Source organism: Cotesia typhae, unplaced genomic scaffold (assembly GCF_013202065.1).
Source record: "Cotesia typhae breed Kobodo isofemale line unplaced genomic scaffold, CoteBio_Ctyphae contig_43, whole genome shotgun sequence".
Lineage (NCBI taxonomy): Eukaryota > Metazoa > Arthropoda > Insecta > Hymenoptera > Braconidae > Cotesia > Cotesia typhae.
Window position 1 is genome coordinate 2,376,606 of NW_027423752.1, and position 14,739 is coordinate 2,391,344.

Genomic DNA, 14,739 nt, shown 5'->3' on the forward strand with positions numbered 1-14,739 from the left:
TTTAGTTCATAAGTTATCCATGGACTTGCTTTACGTTTCAAGGTCCTTTTATTTATTGGAGCAAAAAGATCCAATGTATCAATAACTGAATCTGAAAAGTAGGCTACAAGTTCATTTGGATCTGACATCACACTACTTGAATTTGGCTGAATTAATTTGGTCCTCAGCATTTCAGCTAAGGCTTGATGATCACAGTGTCTGAAATCTCGAAAACTAATAGATTTATTAGCATTTTCTACTGTCTTCAGATTATAGTCACATTGGAGATAATCATGACCTCCTATAAACGGTGACAATGATTTTGAAAAATTTCCCAGCTTCTCCTGACCATCTATGATAATCACATCTAACCATGAATCGGTTACAGATGTGTGGTAAGTTGAATCAAAAGGCACATTGAAAAGAGAAGACTCTTTGATGAATGATTTAAGATGAACTGATGCTCTGTCCGACTTTAACAAGTCCGACTTTAACAATGTGGATAGAATTTTCCGAATTCAACGAAGAAGTTGTTTAGTAGATCACCTTGTGGCCGTCTGTAAATAGAAGATACAAATACATGCGTCTTTGAAGGTAAGGTAATGTCAAGCAGTATAAATTCTGGATTGTTGAGTAAATTAACTTCAGAAATATAGAGTACTTTGGATTTTAATGAATTTAGAATGAAACATGCTACACCGCCTCCTCTGACGTAACGACCGGAGTCGTCTACAAGTCCTCGATCTCGACGAATGATAGTATAATTTTTTAGTGAGATGGAAATGTCAGGATTTAGCCAAGTCTCAACCACTGTGATATATAAGGTTTTATTTCTGCAACCAAGAGTTCAAATTTTGCGGAGTGAGCTAGATAACTATTTATATTTAAGGTGAGAAGTCTAAGAGTGGTAATAGGAGAGCTGTGCTGTTCCGTTAGTGGCTATTCGAGTTTGTCTAGATCATACTCTGATCTTATTTGAATTTTTTCAGAGTCATCATCCTTTTTGACGTAAATTGTACTCTTGTGGACCCAAGCATATTTGTATTTTACAGCTCTAACTTTAGCCTTTGCAAGGTTTAGCAGTTTAAACGTATCAGCATGTAGAAACTCGTTTATGAATATTTGATTTTCTGTTTGTATGTTAAAGATATTTTTAGCAAATAATTTGTTTGAACGGCGCTTTACTTCAACAATGTGATCTCGTACTTGCGTAGACTTCATTTGTAAGATGAATGAATGTGAAACTTGACTTAAAACCGATCCACTGGGCTTTCTTTTTCTATGCAATGTCCTGATACTTAGAATATCATTTTCAAGATTGGAAATAGTCAATTTTTCAAAGATTTGATGAACAATTTCAGCTGATGAAGAGTTTGTGATGACCTGATCTGGAATTCCTGATATTAGAAGCTCAGAGGTATGCGAATTTCTAGATACAAGAGGTAAACTGTTATCAGTTCCAATAGAATCAAGTGCAGATTGCAAGACGGCAATTTGGGCCGCATTATCTGCACTCAGTTTAGAGTTTGTAGCTATTTTGTCTGTCAATTTCTGGATCTCTGTTACTGATGATTCCTGAGTACTGATTACTTTGGTTAGCGACTCTTTAATACTAGAGACATCAGTGCTTAGTTCCTTTACTTTGGTAGTATTTAAATTTAGATTCATGACAAGATTTTTTATTTGCTCACTATGACTTTCCAAGTTTGTGGAGACGCTGGATGCTGAGGCTGTTTCTGTATGACATATCTAGCAATAGGTTCATCTTATCATCCATATTGAGATTGGACCAATCTGGCTTGTTTACAGTATCGCTGGTTAAAGTGCTAGATGAAGTGGATATTGTAAATTCAACATTAGTGGTAGCTGAAGTAGTTGCTTGCGGAATAACACCACTTGGAGATGCAAATACAGAATCTTCACCCATTTCGATTATTGGGGGTGTCATTGGTGATGAGTTTATTGACTTGTATTCTGATAGTGAAGACCGACGGCGTAATGGAAGGGATAAAGGCTTGCTTATACTCGACTTTTTAACTAACGGTTCTGGTAGCACTGAAAATTGATTTAAAGATTTTTCACAACAATGACTTGGCTTTTTATTTTTTAGGACTTCCTTTAGGCAGCTGTGCTGATAAGAACTTTTACAAGTACTACACGTTAGATATGTTTGAGCAACTCTCTTACACCTAGCACATTTCATAACAAATTTTATAAAAAACAACAATCAACAATGGATCCGTATTATCTAATTTGAAAGTGATGATAATCTAGGTTTCCTGGTAAAACAGAGATATTATCATAATAGCGTCAGCAGGCTCCACCTATCTGCAGTGCAAGACACCGTCTCGATCAATGAGGGAGATAGAACACGATTTGCGTCTATAGTAACTCCACGTTGCAAAATCTAATTTCACGTCAATCAATTCACTCTAACCTCATTCTTCAAATCTTAAATTTTAGATAATAAATAATTTCATCCACTCTGAACCAAATATGAAGACTTTTAGCAACCTGAGTAGGCTGCAGTATAGAGCATGCAACAAAATCTGCAACAAAAAAGCCCGAGGGCAATTAAGGCAAAAAAATTGTTCTAAATTAAGAGCGAGAAAATATACGTGATAGCAGTACTTAAGTGACACTAGTTCTGATTAAGGGACGCGCGGTAGCGCGCTGTACCGACAGCGCTCGGCGCCCGTCATTATTAATTTTTTTTTGTTTAATCTAATTGCGAGCACTCAAATTTTTTTACGGATTCTATTTCTTAAATGTTTAATGCATAATACCGAAAAAAAAAATTCGATTTTTGAGGTAGAAGTCATTGAAATTTTCATTTGTTAACTTAAAAGTTAATTAACAATATGAAAATAAATAAATAATTTAAACTCTTATTCTTTTCATTAAAATACAAGTATTCAACTATGAGTCCTGAAAATTTCATTAGAATATCTTCAATAGTTTTTTACTTATCGATTTTTAAATTAAGAATCATAAAAATTTTCATTAAAAAAAATATTATTGTTAAAATGAAAATTATTAAAAACTGTTTTGGAGATTAATTGTTTATAGTGAATACTTCATGAAAAAATACTAATACCTGAATTAATGATACGATGATCAAGTGGAAAATGGGGGGTCCACTTGACGTGATTTAGCTCTTTGGGCACTTCCGCTGAAAATTCAAAATTTGGTCGGAAGTGCCCAATTGAATCTCCTGTTAAAAATTCTATGAAAATCAAATAAACCCTCTCACCCCGAAATATCTCAAAAAATGTCTAAACACAGCTGTTGTTAAAAGCGGAACTCAAAATTTTAATTTTAAAAGGTTTCTCATGGAAGTTACATTTTGGCACATCCTACTATATATGTTTATATAATATAGCATATGGATCCACATATGAACTATTACGCTCCCATGTGAGGCAGATATGAGCATAAGTGTTCATATCTGATGCCCATATATAAATGTTTATGCTAATGTCTGGAGCATATATGTCCATATATGGAAATATGTGTCTTTATACGATACTTTGATTAATAAGATAAAAAAATATATGACGTATATGAGCATATGTGTGAATGATATCATATGATTGATTTGTAATTACATATAATTATAAACAATTCGAACGAAAGTAACACAGGTACAAATAATGAATTTATTATCTTAAAATATCTAGAAAAAAAAGTAAAATACAAAATAAATAACAAATTAAACTTACGAAGTAAAGTATCTACAGTAAAATACTCTAAGTTAGCATTAAAGTTCTATGACAGACTGATTGCAAAATTTAAATGTATATTTATTTGTTTTTTTTAAATCTTGACTAAAAACTACGTCGATTCCGAACGTTTCCATATTTTTGAATACTTTCCTTGACCAAAGATTCTGTTAAGTCAAGGGACCTTCCATAGCCCGAGTGCCCATACCCATGTCCAGCATGGTGTTCTTCGCTGCTGTGAGAGTGCGAATTCGAGTACACCGGTTTTGCAATCACCTCATAAGTAGTCTTTTTCTCCGAACCGCCGGTCAGTGATTTAAGGCCCACAATTGCCGACAACATCAGCGCCATTAAGCCTGTCATTAAGGCTTTGCCGGCCAACATTGCCAGGGCTCCGAATCCTAGGGCTCCCAGTGTCCCCTTCATCATCATCAATCCTGCTGTTAATGTTCCCATCCCTTTGTCCTTTTTTCCACGACCTGTTTAACGAATCAGACAAAAATTTCTATCATACAATCTCTACGCATTTGCCAAATTACATAATTTTTTGTTAAAAACTTACCACTCTCTGAGTCTGTTCCAAAATCAGCGATCTCTTTATTGAAGCTCCTCGCGGCTTCCAAAGTCTTGGCGTCAAACAGCTTTATAGATATTGCGTGGTTATTTAAATACATCCCAATTTTGTGCATTAAAAACACATCCAGCCTTTTTTCGATGTCATTCGGAAAGTCTCTCGCCAGATTAGCGATCACCTCAGAAGTAGACATACTATCCGAGTTATTTTCCTTGACCACCGAAATCCCGGGGAAGAGTCCCAAGCTTTGAGTTTCCGAAAGCTTGTCTACAAAAGACACGACGTCCAGCTTCAAACACGTCAAACTGTATGATTTAACGCAATCTTTATTTATAAGCGTTTCTTTGTCCTTAAAGTTTTCGATCTTCGCATTATTGGGAGCATCTGTAATTAACTGGTGTGGGTTCCGAGGTTCAATTTCACCACAAACGTAATCGACTGTTATGATTAACATCACCGACAATATTGTTTTCATAGCTTGTATTTAAATTCCACGGTTTTCGAGATAAAATTTGGACCGATTTTTGCGACAAAAGAGGTGATTGCACACTGACCAGAATCTGCAGATAGATGGACTATATATACCTAGATGTAACCTAGAGCACCAGGACAGGTACTTTTTCCTTTCGACAATTCATATTACATTCTCCTTCAAGCTAGAGCAGAGCGCACTATCGGACCCGCCTTTTCATAAGTTATTATTATAACTTTTGTTTGTATGCAAGGTGTTTGGTCTTCCTCTCACCGGCTAAAAGAGATGAGACGAAACAGAGATAAAAGAGCCAGACTGTTTTGCCTTTGGGTTATTCGCTATGTCAAATAGAGCGGAGAATAAAAAACTATCGTGAATTTGTGTGAAAAACTTGGAGATGTGTTTGGGTAAGACACTACATTGGCTCACTTCTGTTGAGTTTAAATATGTTTATATTTTGTATACGCTTTCGTAAAAACTAAAAATGGAAATTGTTTGAGTCGTAAGTTACTATATTTTTAGTAGGGTAAAAGTTATTTGATTTATTTATGTCTATTTTATGAGACATTTATTTTTTGTGCTGGAATTTTTTTGATGGACGATGTTTTGCTGGGAAAAATTACTGCGATGAAGAACTTACTTTATGATTGCGTTTTCCAATTCGTTTACAGGCGAGATTTCATGTAAGTTGGTTAGTCAGAGCAGTGTAATTTTTGAAAAAATTTTTTGGAATTTTTTTTTTTTTTTTTGACGGACTATAAGCAAATAGAAGTTCAAATTTTTCAAGTAAAATCTTTATCACAATAACTATCAGATAAGTACAAAGGTACCGATGTACAAAAAAGCAGTCTTTACCCGGAAAAAAAATCCTGTCAAAATTACGGAAAAACCTGTTAAATTTATGACACTGAAGTTAGCAGACGTCTAAAAATTTTTGATTTTTTTTTTTTTTTAATTAAATTACAACTAAAAAAATATTTCTAAAAAATTGCACTTGTAGTTTTTTAAGTTTTTTATATGTGAAAATTTTTTTTAAATTGTTTGATTGAAATTTCTTCAATAAAAAATTTTTAAAAATTTTGAAATGTCAGCTAATTTCATTTTGATTTAAATTTATAGTTTTACTCCTGACAAGACATCTGGCAAATTTATATTTTTAGTTATGACATTTTCACATTCTGAAAACTGTTAACCTGAAAATATCAATTTCACAGAGGAAAAATGAAAATTCTACATTGCTACAATGTTAAATTTACAAGGTAAAAATATAAATTTAGAATTAGAAAATTTGTTAATTTTACATTGGAAAGATGCACTAAATAAAACCATAAAAAAATAAATCTAGCTATAACTCACTTCAGTTTCATACAATGATATCAAATTTTTTTCCTGGATATGTTATTTTTACAGATCTATTTTTGTAAATTTGTTAGTGTATTTTTGTAAACATGATATTATTTAACAGTGTACTTTTAACAATTTCATACCTGAAAATTTAATAGCTTTTTTTTTTAAATATAACGTAAGATAGCTGTGTAATTTTCGCCTAACTCTTTCAGTAATTTTCATTTATAATTCTTTCCAGCCATGATTCCAGCATATGGGTTTATCTGAAATCAAAAAAACCAAAAGGCATTTCAAATTGGTAATGCTGCGACTACCATCATTTTAAAATATTAAAATTTTGAAATTTGAAATTTTGAATTTTATAATTTTTATTAATTTTTTGAAACATATTATTTTTCCAGTTTCTAATACCCTTAAAACCAAAATCACGCCTAAAACGAAAAAAGTTTCAAAATATAGGTCGTCTCATAGAATAACCCCCTTAATTTCTTGTTCATAGATTGACAAAATCATTAAAAGATACAAGGAAAAAAAAAACATTTAGAATTGTCAGTTCTGCGTGTGAAAGTCGTAAATAATGTGCAGAACTGCAATCCACTGTAATCAGCGAAACACTATAATCAATAAACATTTTCACTTTAACGTATCATATAATCCTTATTACATGTTATCATCTAATCAATAGCGTGTTATTTGCTCGGACTGAAAAAACAAGTATTAATCTGTTTACTTTCAAGAAAGTAATAATACCATTTTAAATTTATTGCCGTTTAGTACGTGCTTACTGTAATTATTTATTTCAGTCAATATTTATAAATTGAAGTACAATTTAATGTCCATCAGATGGGTTTTCATTATTGTATCCTACTTAACATATGCGGGATAATTACATAAAAAGTTCCACGACAATATAAGCAATTATACATTTTCAAATCCTGCTAAAAATTAAATTTTTTGGCTAATTATATGCAAAAATTTTCTATTCCATAGAATTGGAGAATTCTTGATAATAAATAGTTGTTTTAAAATTAAATTTATATACCAAGAATTTTTATTATTTTGTGACATTTCATATCTTTATTGACAGTTTTCTAGGCGCTCTATAACAAACAATAATATATATTAACTAAAATAGATAAGTTCTACAATTAATTACCTGAAAAACACCATACTACAGGAGAGAAAGGGGTCAATTGAATCATGGGGCAATTGAACCACTCGACTTAAAAAATTGAAAAAATGCTTCATCCTCTTGGAATAAGATTCTAATATGTTAAACGCAGATAGGATCAAAATTTGAAATTATTGCGATCAATAAATTTTGAAAAATTGAGATTTTTGTATTTTTAGGAATGTAAACTTTTTTTTCGGCTGGTTACAAATTGTTTAATAATATTTCAACTTTTGAATTAATTGATATAGTTTGAATTGTAGTCGTTGTATTTACTTATACTTTATAATCCTCAACTATGTTTATAATGATATAATGGTTTATTTATTTATTATTTACTATTAATTGTTATAAAATTATATGGGGTCAATTGAACCAGCAGTCCCGGGGACGATTGAACCATACGGAGAAGCATGGAACATGCGCGCGCATCTTAACTCTACTTGAAAAAACTCAGGGAAAAAACCTAACAATTTGATGAACTGAATTTATAATGAAAATTATTTTTAAATTGATTTTTAATTTAGTTAATATAATATCTGTGTAGTAAAACGGTGCAACAGTAATATTAGCAAGTAACAATTAATGTATTATTTATTAAAAGTTCGGGTTTGAGTTTTAAATATTATTGGTTCAATTGACCCTAAGCAGTGGTTCAATTGCCCCCGAGCGGGGATCAATTGAACCATTCGTCACGGTTGCATGAATTAATAATTTATAAAAATTCACGTTGTTTGTTGACTAATTCAAGTATTGATAATGATTATAGACGTAATAAACTATCATTCCAAGAAAAAATAAATTATAATTTAGTTATATTTTAATTCAAATAGTAAAAAATTGCTAAACTTTGTTGGGTTCAATTGACCCCTTCCTTCTCTACATTATTGATGTCATTTGTTAAATATATTCCTGTCATTCTATTTTTGAAAAGTTTGGAAAATCCAAAATTGTACTCTCCTAACATAAATCAATAGAATTTCACTGATTCAACCAGTGAGTAAAAACTTTACTGGTAAATCAGTGTACTTTCAAGTTCTTCTATAGTTATATTGTTTATGTTCTCTAAAATAAATATGGAAATAATGTTAATTAAAGATTCTAAACTATAGATAATCACTCGACTTAGGGCTTTAATAGTGAAAACGTTGTACTGTCATTCACCACCTATTGGATGTAACGAAACTATTACTCGGCGCGTTTATTATACTCAGAGTTTGTACTTAAAAAAAATCTTCTATATACATAAAAGAAAGTCGTGTTACACGGAAAAAATAAAACATCAATGGTTACTGTTTCATACAAATATTCGAAAAGTATTCATAGACAGTAGAGAGTGCTGTATGAAACATGAATGGTTAATTTCAGCACACGACTCAGTAATGTGCAGAACGTAGCCAGTAGTTTTTATGCAGTGCTCTCTACTGTCTCAAGCATTTTAACCACTTTTTCTTCGAAAACACTACTGAATACTGCACAAAATAGTAATCAGTGCTGTTTTTTTTTTCTCTGTGTAGTTAAACTATTTACAACTCAAGAACGGCTGAAGCTATCGGAATGGTACTGCTACCATTCGACGCAGAATTTTTCGTAGATGGTTATAGGTTACTAATTTTTTTGGATTCTATCAACCCTATCTTCTTTTTCTTACACGGAAAAAAGAAAACTCGAAAAATTACAATATATAATGCAACGTGGCGCTTCGTGATGAAAATGAAAAAATTACAGTTTAAAATCTAATTATTACAGATTTTATAAGAATTACATTGTAAAATGTAATATTTACATTGAAAACTCTGAATATTAAATTAAAAAATTGAATTTAGAAAAATGTTATTTCAAACTGTAATTTTTCTAGTTTTGATTACGACGGGACCGATTTTACATTTTATCCTGTAATTTTTCGAGTTTTCTTTTTTCCGTGTACGATCTAGTTTTATACACATTTTTTTCCCCTAACAAAAACAAAAGACAATTTTTTATTATTCATTTGTTTTTAATACGATTTTTTTTGTTTTTGAGGAAACCTTTATAATATTTGATTGATTTAACGTTATTTGAAAAAAGTTCAAGAAAGAAGCTAATTAAGTCTGGTCAACTAAGTGTTAAAAATTTACATTTATATGCTGATTGTGTGTTTGGTGATGATAATTGGTTCCATGAAATTAAATAGTTAGATTTCTATGAAATATCCTAAAAATGTTGTTGATTATAAGCTAAGAATTTTTAAAACATGAAATTTAGGCCATGTCTATTGAGTTTCAATAACGTTTACTAAAAATTTCATTGCAACAAACGTCTATTTAGCAGCAGGAAGAAAGTCATTGTAAGGTTTCCAAAACTTAACATTACATGTAGTAATTCATTCAACGGATTAAGAATCTTACATACAAGTTATTATTGCTGATTAAATAATTTATCAATTCTTCTTATTGCTGGATCGTGAGAATGTAACAGATTAAAATGAATGCATTTTCCAAACACTAAATATGTGAAAAATAAATTTGACTACTTATTTTAACAGAATTAGTAAGAAACATGTTAAATTTATTTTCTACAAAAATTTTATGTTACTGAGAAAATTTTCAATTACAGAAAAATTCTTCACACTTGAAGCTAGACAGATTTCAACTTCACTTATGAGATTTGCAATGACTTAAATTAAAACTTTCAATGCTCATTTGGAATCTGTACACGGAAAAAAAATTTACGTGAATCATGTAAATAATTTTGAAGAATTTCATGTTCTTGAATTGAGTAGAAAAATTCTTAAACTAAGAAATTATTATTGGTTTAAATTAATTTTACTTGATTTAAGAATTGTTCGTGCTGGTCCAAGACAATGAAACTCTTAAAAATTATTTTCTTGATTTAAGAATTATTCTTTTGATTCGAATCATTTTTTTTTTTCTGTGTACAAAGCATAACAATACTCCTATTAAATTTCAAACCTCGATCTAAAAATGTAACTCTATAAAGCGCTCAGCGAAGCGAGCGGGTAACAGCTAGTAAACTAATAAATAAAAAATGAAACTTCAGAAAATTAAAAAAAAAATTAAATCATTAAATTTTTAATAATTAAAGACTTATTTTTTTTTTTTTTTTTTTTTTCAAGAGAAAAGCTTCAATTTTCATGATAATAATTTAATAAAAATTTTTTTTATTAAATCAAATAAAATTTGTTTGTCATTGTCAGTTCATCAATTATTAATTACCAAAATAAAGTTTTGTTGTAGTAATTAATTATGATTTCAAAATTAAATTTTTTTGCTCGACGGGCAGAAAGCGTCAACTTTCGGCCCGCTGCGCTAAATGAAATTGCCACTTTCTGCCTTCGTCGAGTAAAAAAATAGCATACACTCCTCGGGAAGTAAATAAGAAAGCCTCAGATCACATGTTTGTTGACCTCGGCTTCGCCTCGGCCAACAATTACATGTGATCTGAGACATTTCTTACTTTACTTCCCTCGGTGTGTAATATACTATTTCTATCACACTCAATGAGATATCAACATAACAACAAGGTAACATAATAAATTCGAACATATAAATTATTACAGCGAGGCATGCTTGTCGCTCCGTTAATTGGAAGGTGGTACACACATGCACCAACAGATGTCAACGGTGATTCTAAATTGACGCGTTCCGTCTTTGACCAGTGTATAGAAACTCATAAGATGTCTTTCTAAACTAAAAGCAAGCATTTCTACATGTGTAATCGTAGTTTTTTACAATAAAATATATGATCAGCATTAAATTGCAGTATTTCCCGCTATTTCAATAGAAGTACATATGCATTCACTTAATTTTTTCTCTAATCAACTGAATGAATAATCTAATTGCGAATGTAAATTAAAATACTATTTCATTTCATCCTATTATTTCTATAAAAAAAAAAAAAAAAAAAATCATAATGTATAAAAAACTTGAAAGTTTTTTAGTAGAAGAAATAATTAATATTCATAATAATAAAAACTATTTGTAATTACTGAAATTGCAGTATCAGATATTTTAATTTTCAGAGAATGTTTTAAGACTAATAATTTTTTTTTTTTAATTAAATAAAAAAATTAATCTCATAAAAACTTATTAATTATTTACGTCAAGAAAATATTAAATTAATAATTTTATTTTAATAAAATAACTGTATTCTGATAAAAATTTTATTTATCATTGAATTTATCAAAAAGTAAAGAGCAACATTAAAAAAATTTTTTTAATACCGATCACACATGATTTATTATTAAATATGAGTCAAATTATGGTAAGTACAGTTAATTTTGAGAACTCTAATTTTTGCTGTTTATTAAAAATACTAAAGAACTTTATTCCATTAAAATTTGATTAATGAATAAATTAGCAACGAATGAAAAGGTCATAAAAAATTTCTATTTTAAAAAATTAAAAAATATTGATTAGAATACCAATAAAAATAGTAGTGAAGTAATTAAAGATAAAAAAGTAGGAGGTATAAGGAATATTGTTTATAGTATGTAGTAGCCTTGACTCATAGTTCAATGTACCGAACGGTATATTATCTTGCGGCACATGTGACTAGCGATTCCTCGCTTGCCTTGGCAGCATGACGGCGTTATGTGTTATGTTGACTTCCGTGATACCAACTCGCGTTTATATACTCGTATCAGTACGGACTTGCTATACTACTTACTACTTGCCATCACAATCTCTACAGGTTCTACTTTTTTCATTACTATTATTATTATCATCATCATCATTGTAATCTATTCATATCTCTCCTATATTTCTTTAATCCCTACTTTGCTCTACATAGCCACTACTACATAAAAAAATTAATAATAATAATGATAAATAAAAATTAAAATACACGAATAAGGAGTGGAATACAAAGTGAAGGTAAAGTGTCTCTAGAACATAGTAGGAGTATAAATGACGTCAAATGGCCCCCACCTTGGCCTCACGGCTCCAAGCCACAGTGTCACGATTGACGGCCATGGCCATATACTTGACGGTGGAGTACGAGTCCAGGGCCAAGGCAATGGCACACTAACCTTGATAATAAACTCGCCAGTATGCAGTATATCGTACAAGTAGTAGGGGACGATGACTTGTACAACCACTGATGACTGTAGTAATATATTGTTTGTATGTATGGGTGTGTGTGGGTGACTCGTGTTTAAATGAGGAGGAGAAGGATGAGGAAAACCAGGATAAAGAGAGACACCACGAGGGAAAGAGGAAGAGAGATGTTGTTTTGCTCGAGGCTACAGAAGAAGGCCAGTCGCATTAAGTCAAGGCTCTCTCCTGGTTTTTTCTGGCCCACTGGCCTACTTCTCACTTCCTCACTCTCTTCCTAACAGAGTTTTTTTTATCCATTCACGTTCTCTCCCACCTAGAACGCCGGAGCAACGGTATTCAGGTCAACAGCTTTTCTCATGCATTTTTTTATTTTATTTTTATTACCGACGTTTTTATGGAATGTTAAGTTTTAATAAGTTAATGAATTTGTGAAAACTTTTACGATTGACACAATAAAACCTTCATAAAATTATTAATTTATTACATTAAAATTAAATTAGACTTCGATTAAAAATTTGGCTATTATTGATCTACATATAATTTGTATGATGATCGACGCTGAAGTCACTATCAAAAATATTTATGAAAAATCATGAATGAACATGACATTTGTTCAAAATTGATACATTTATTTATCATGCTTGTAAAATAATTAGCAATTGTAAAGTAGATAAAATTACAAGGACGTGAGTCAGCAATATTATTTTTTTTTATCTTATAACGCAATTGATTAAATCTAACTGATTGTCATTAATAAAAGATATAAAAAATAATCATTTTTTTAAATTCCATCGAAATTAAACAAAAATAATTTTTATCATTAAATTTATAGCTCTTGGATAATACTTGATAAAATAAATTTTCCTTGACACCTTTAAAGATTTAAGAAATGTTTCTGAAATTGATTTTTGACATTTTAAATATCAATTTAAATGTAAACTTTTCATATTTTGAAGACTTAAAAGAGGTTTTGGTAGTAAAGTTGTGGAAAAATTGAAATTTCATAACACATTTACGAAGAAATTTAAACTTACGTAGGCACCATAATTGAACAAAAATTATAGAAATAAGTTTTTAGTCCCATGGAAGTAGAAAAGGCGCATTTTTTTTTTTTTTTTTAATCAGAAAGATTTATTGGATATTAGAAAAGGATAATATTATAGTTTTCTATATAATGAAGGACGAGATTAGGTTCGTAGATAAAAGAAATTTTTTATTGAATTAATTTTTTTGTCTTGAAAAAAATTTTTCTTGCTCGAAGACAACTTAATTCTTTGGAAAAAGTTTTTTATCTGTGTAAATTTCGAGGTAGGATAAGAACACAAAGAATTATGTTCAGGACAAATTTTTATAAAAAAATTGATGTGATGTTTCCATTGTTATCGTTTTTTGTTGGTATGGTGACCACTTTGGCAACGGTTACCATAACAACGGTTAACGTAGCAAAGGTTACTATGGCAACCGTTACCAGAGCAACAATTACTATGTTACAAGGTTACTATGGCAGCGATTACCATAGCAACGGTTAAATATTAATGAGTAAAATTTGTAAAAATATTGATTAATTAAATTGTCGGCAACAAACATGCTGAAAGAAACGCGCAAATCGCGTTCGATTTTTTAGTATAATAAAAAAAAAATATACTTGAATCAAGAGAAATACTCTTGAACTTTGAAAATCATTTTTATAAGTTTCATTTTGTCCTGAATCAAGACAAAAAAATTTTGATTCGAGTAAAATTTACTTAAGGCAAGTAAAATTTCTTCGTTCAATACTTTATCTGTTTTATTCAAGACGATGAATTTCTTCATCGTGATTTTTTTGGCTCAAGAGTTTTTATCTTGAATCAAGTTCATTTTTTTTGAGGTTCAATTCATTATTCTTATAGGAGAGGAAAGTGCATAGTGAGCTGAATTATATCGTCACAAGTATACAAATACAGTTTTCTAAATTTTTTTTTTTGTAGTTACTCGAACTATGCATTAGCTGAAGTCACTGTTGATAAATGATTGTATAAACTATGTTTTGATAATTATTTTACTGTTATCGAGTTAAACAATAAATTATCAGATGGTTAAAAGGTTGTTATGGACTATGTCTCAGAAAGCCTAACTAGGAGAGCCCTTGGTGCGTATTCAAAAGATCCAGGTTCAATTCTTGGTACGGGCTATCCAAATTATTATTTCTGTTTTCTAGGTTAAGAATGATCCGAGAAAAAAACTGTTTTCTTAAAGATTTTTTGAAATTTTGAGTACTTATAAGTATTCTCTATACACAGAAATGTTTTTTTAAATAGTCCTTGTGGCACTAAATTTTGAAATATTATCATTTAAAATTAGTATATTTTACATACGAACCCTATTCTGACCGACGTTCAAGCGAACGTTTTATTAAATATCAATCTTAATTTTCTCAG

The 14,739-nt window shown here is 30.3% G+C and overlaps 2 protein-coding genes across 2 annotated transcripts; both read right to left on the reverse strand.

Annotated features, from left to right (window-relative positions):
- Window positions 1–918: 918 nt before the first annotated feature.
- Window positions 919–1,647, reverse strand: LOC141528412 (uncharacterized). The gene has a single exon (XM_074244460.1). It carries the CDS (start codon window positions 1,645–1,647, stop codon window positions 919–921), a length of 729 nt encoding a protein of 242 aa, XP_074100561.1.
- Window positions 1,648–3,744: 2,097 nt separating this feature from the next.
- On the reverse strand, window positions 3,745–4,750 carry Osi16 (DUF1676 domain-containing protein Osi16). The gene is made up of 2 exons (XM_074244461.1): window positions 4,264–4,750; window positions 3,745–4,180 (listed from the first exon to the last, which is right to left on the reverse strand). The coding sequence occupies exons 1-2, from the start codon at window positions 4,748–4,750 to the stop codon at window positions 3,807–3,809; spliced, it is 861 nt and encodes a 286-aa protein (XP_074100562.1). The 3' UTR covers window positions 3,745–3,806.
- Between the last annotated feature and the right edge of the window lie 9,989 nt (window positions 4,751–14,739).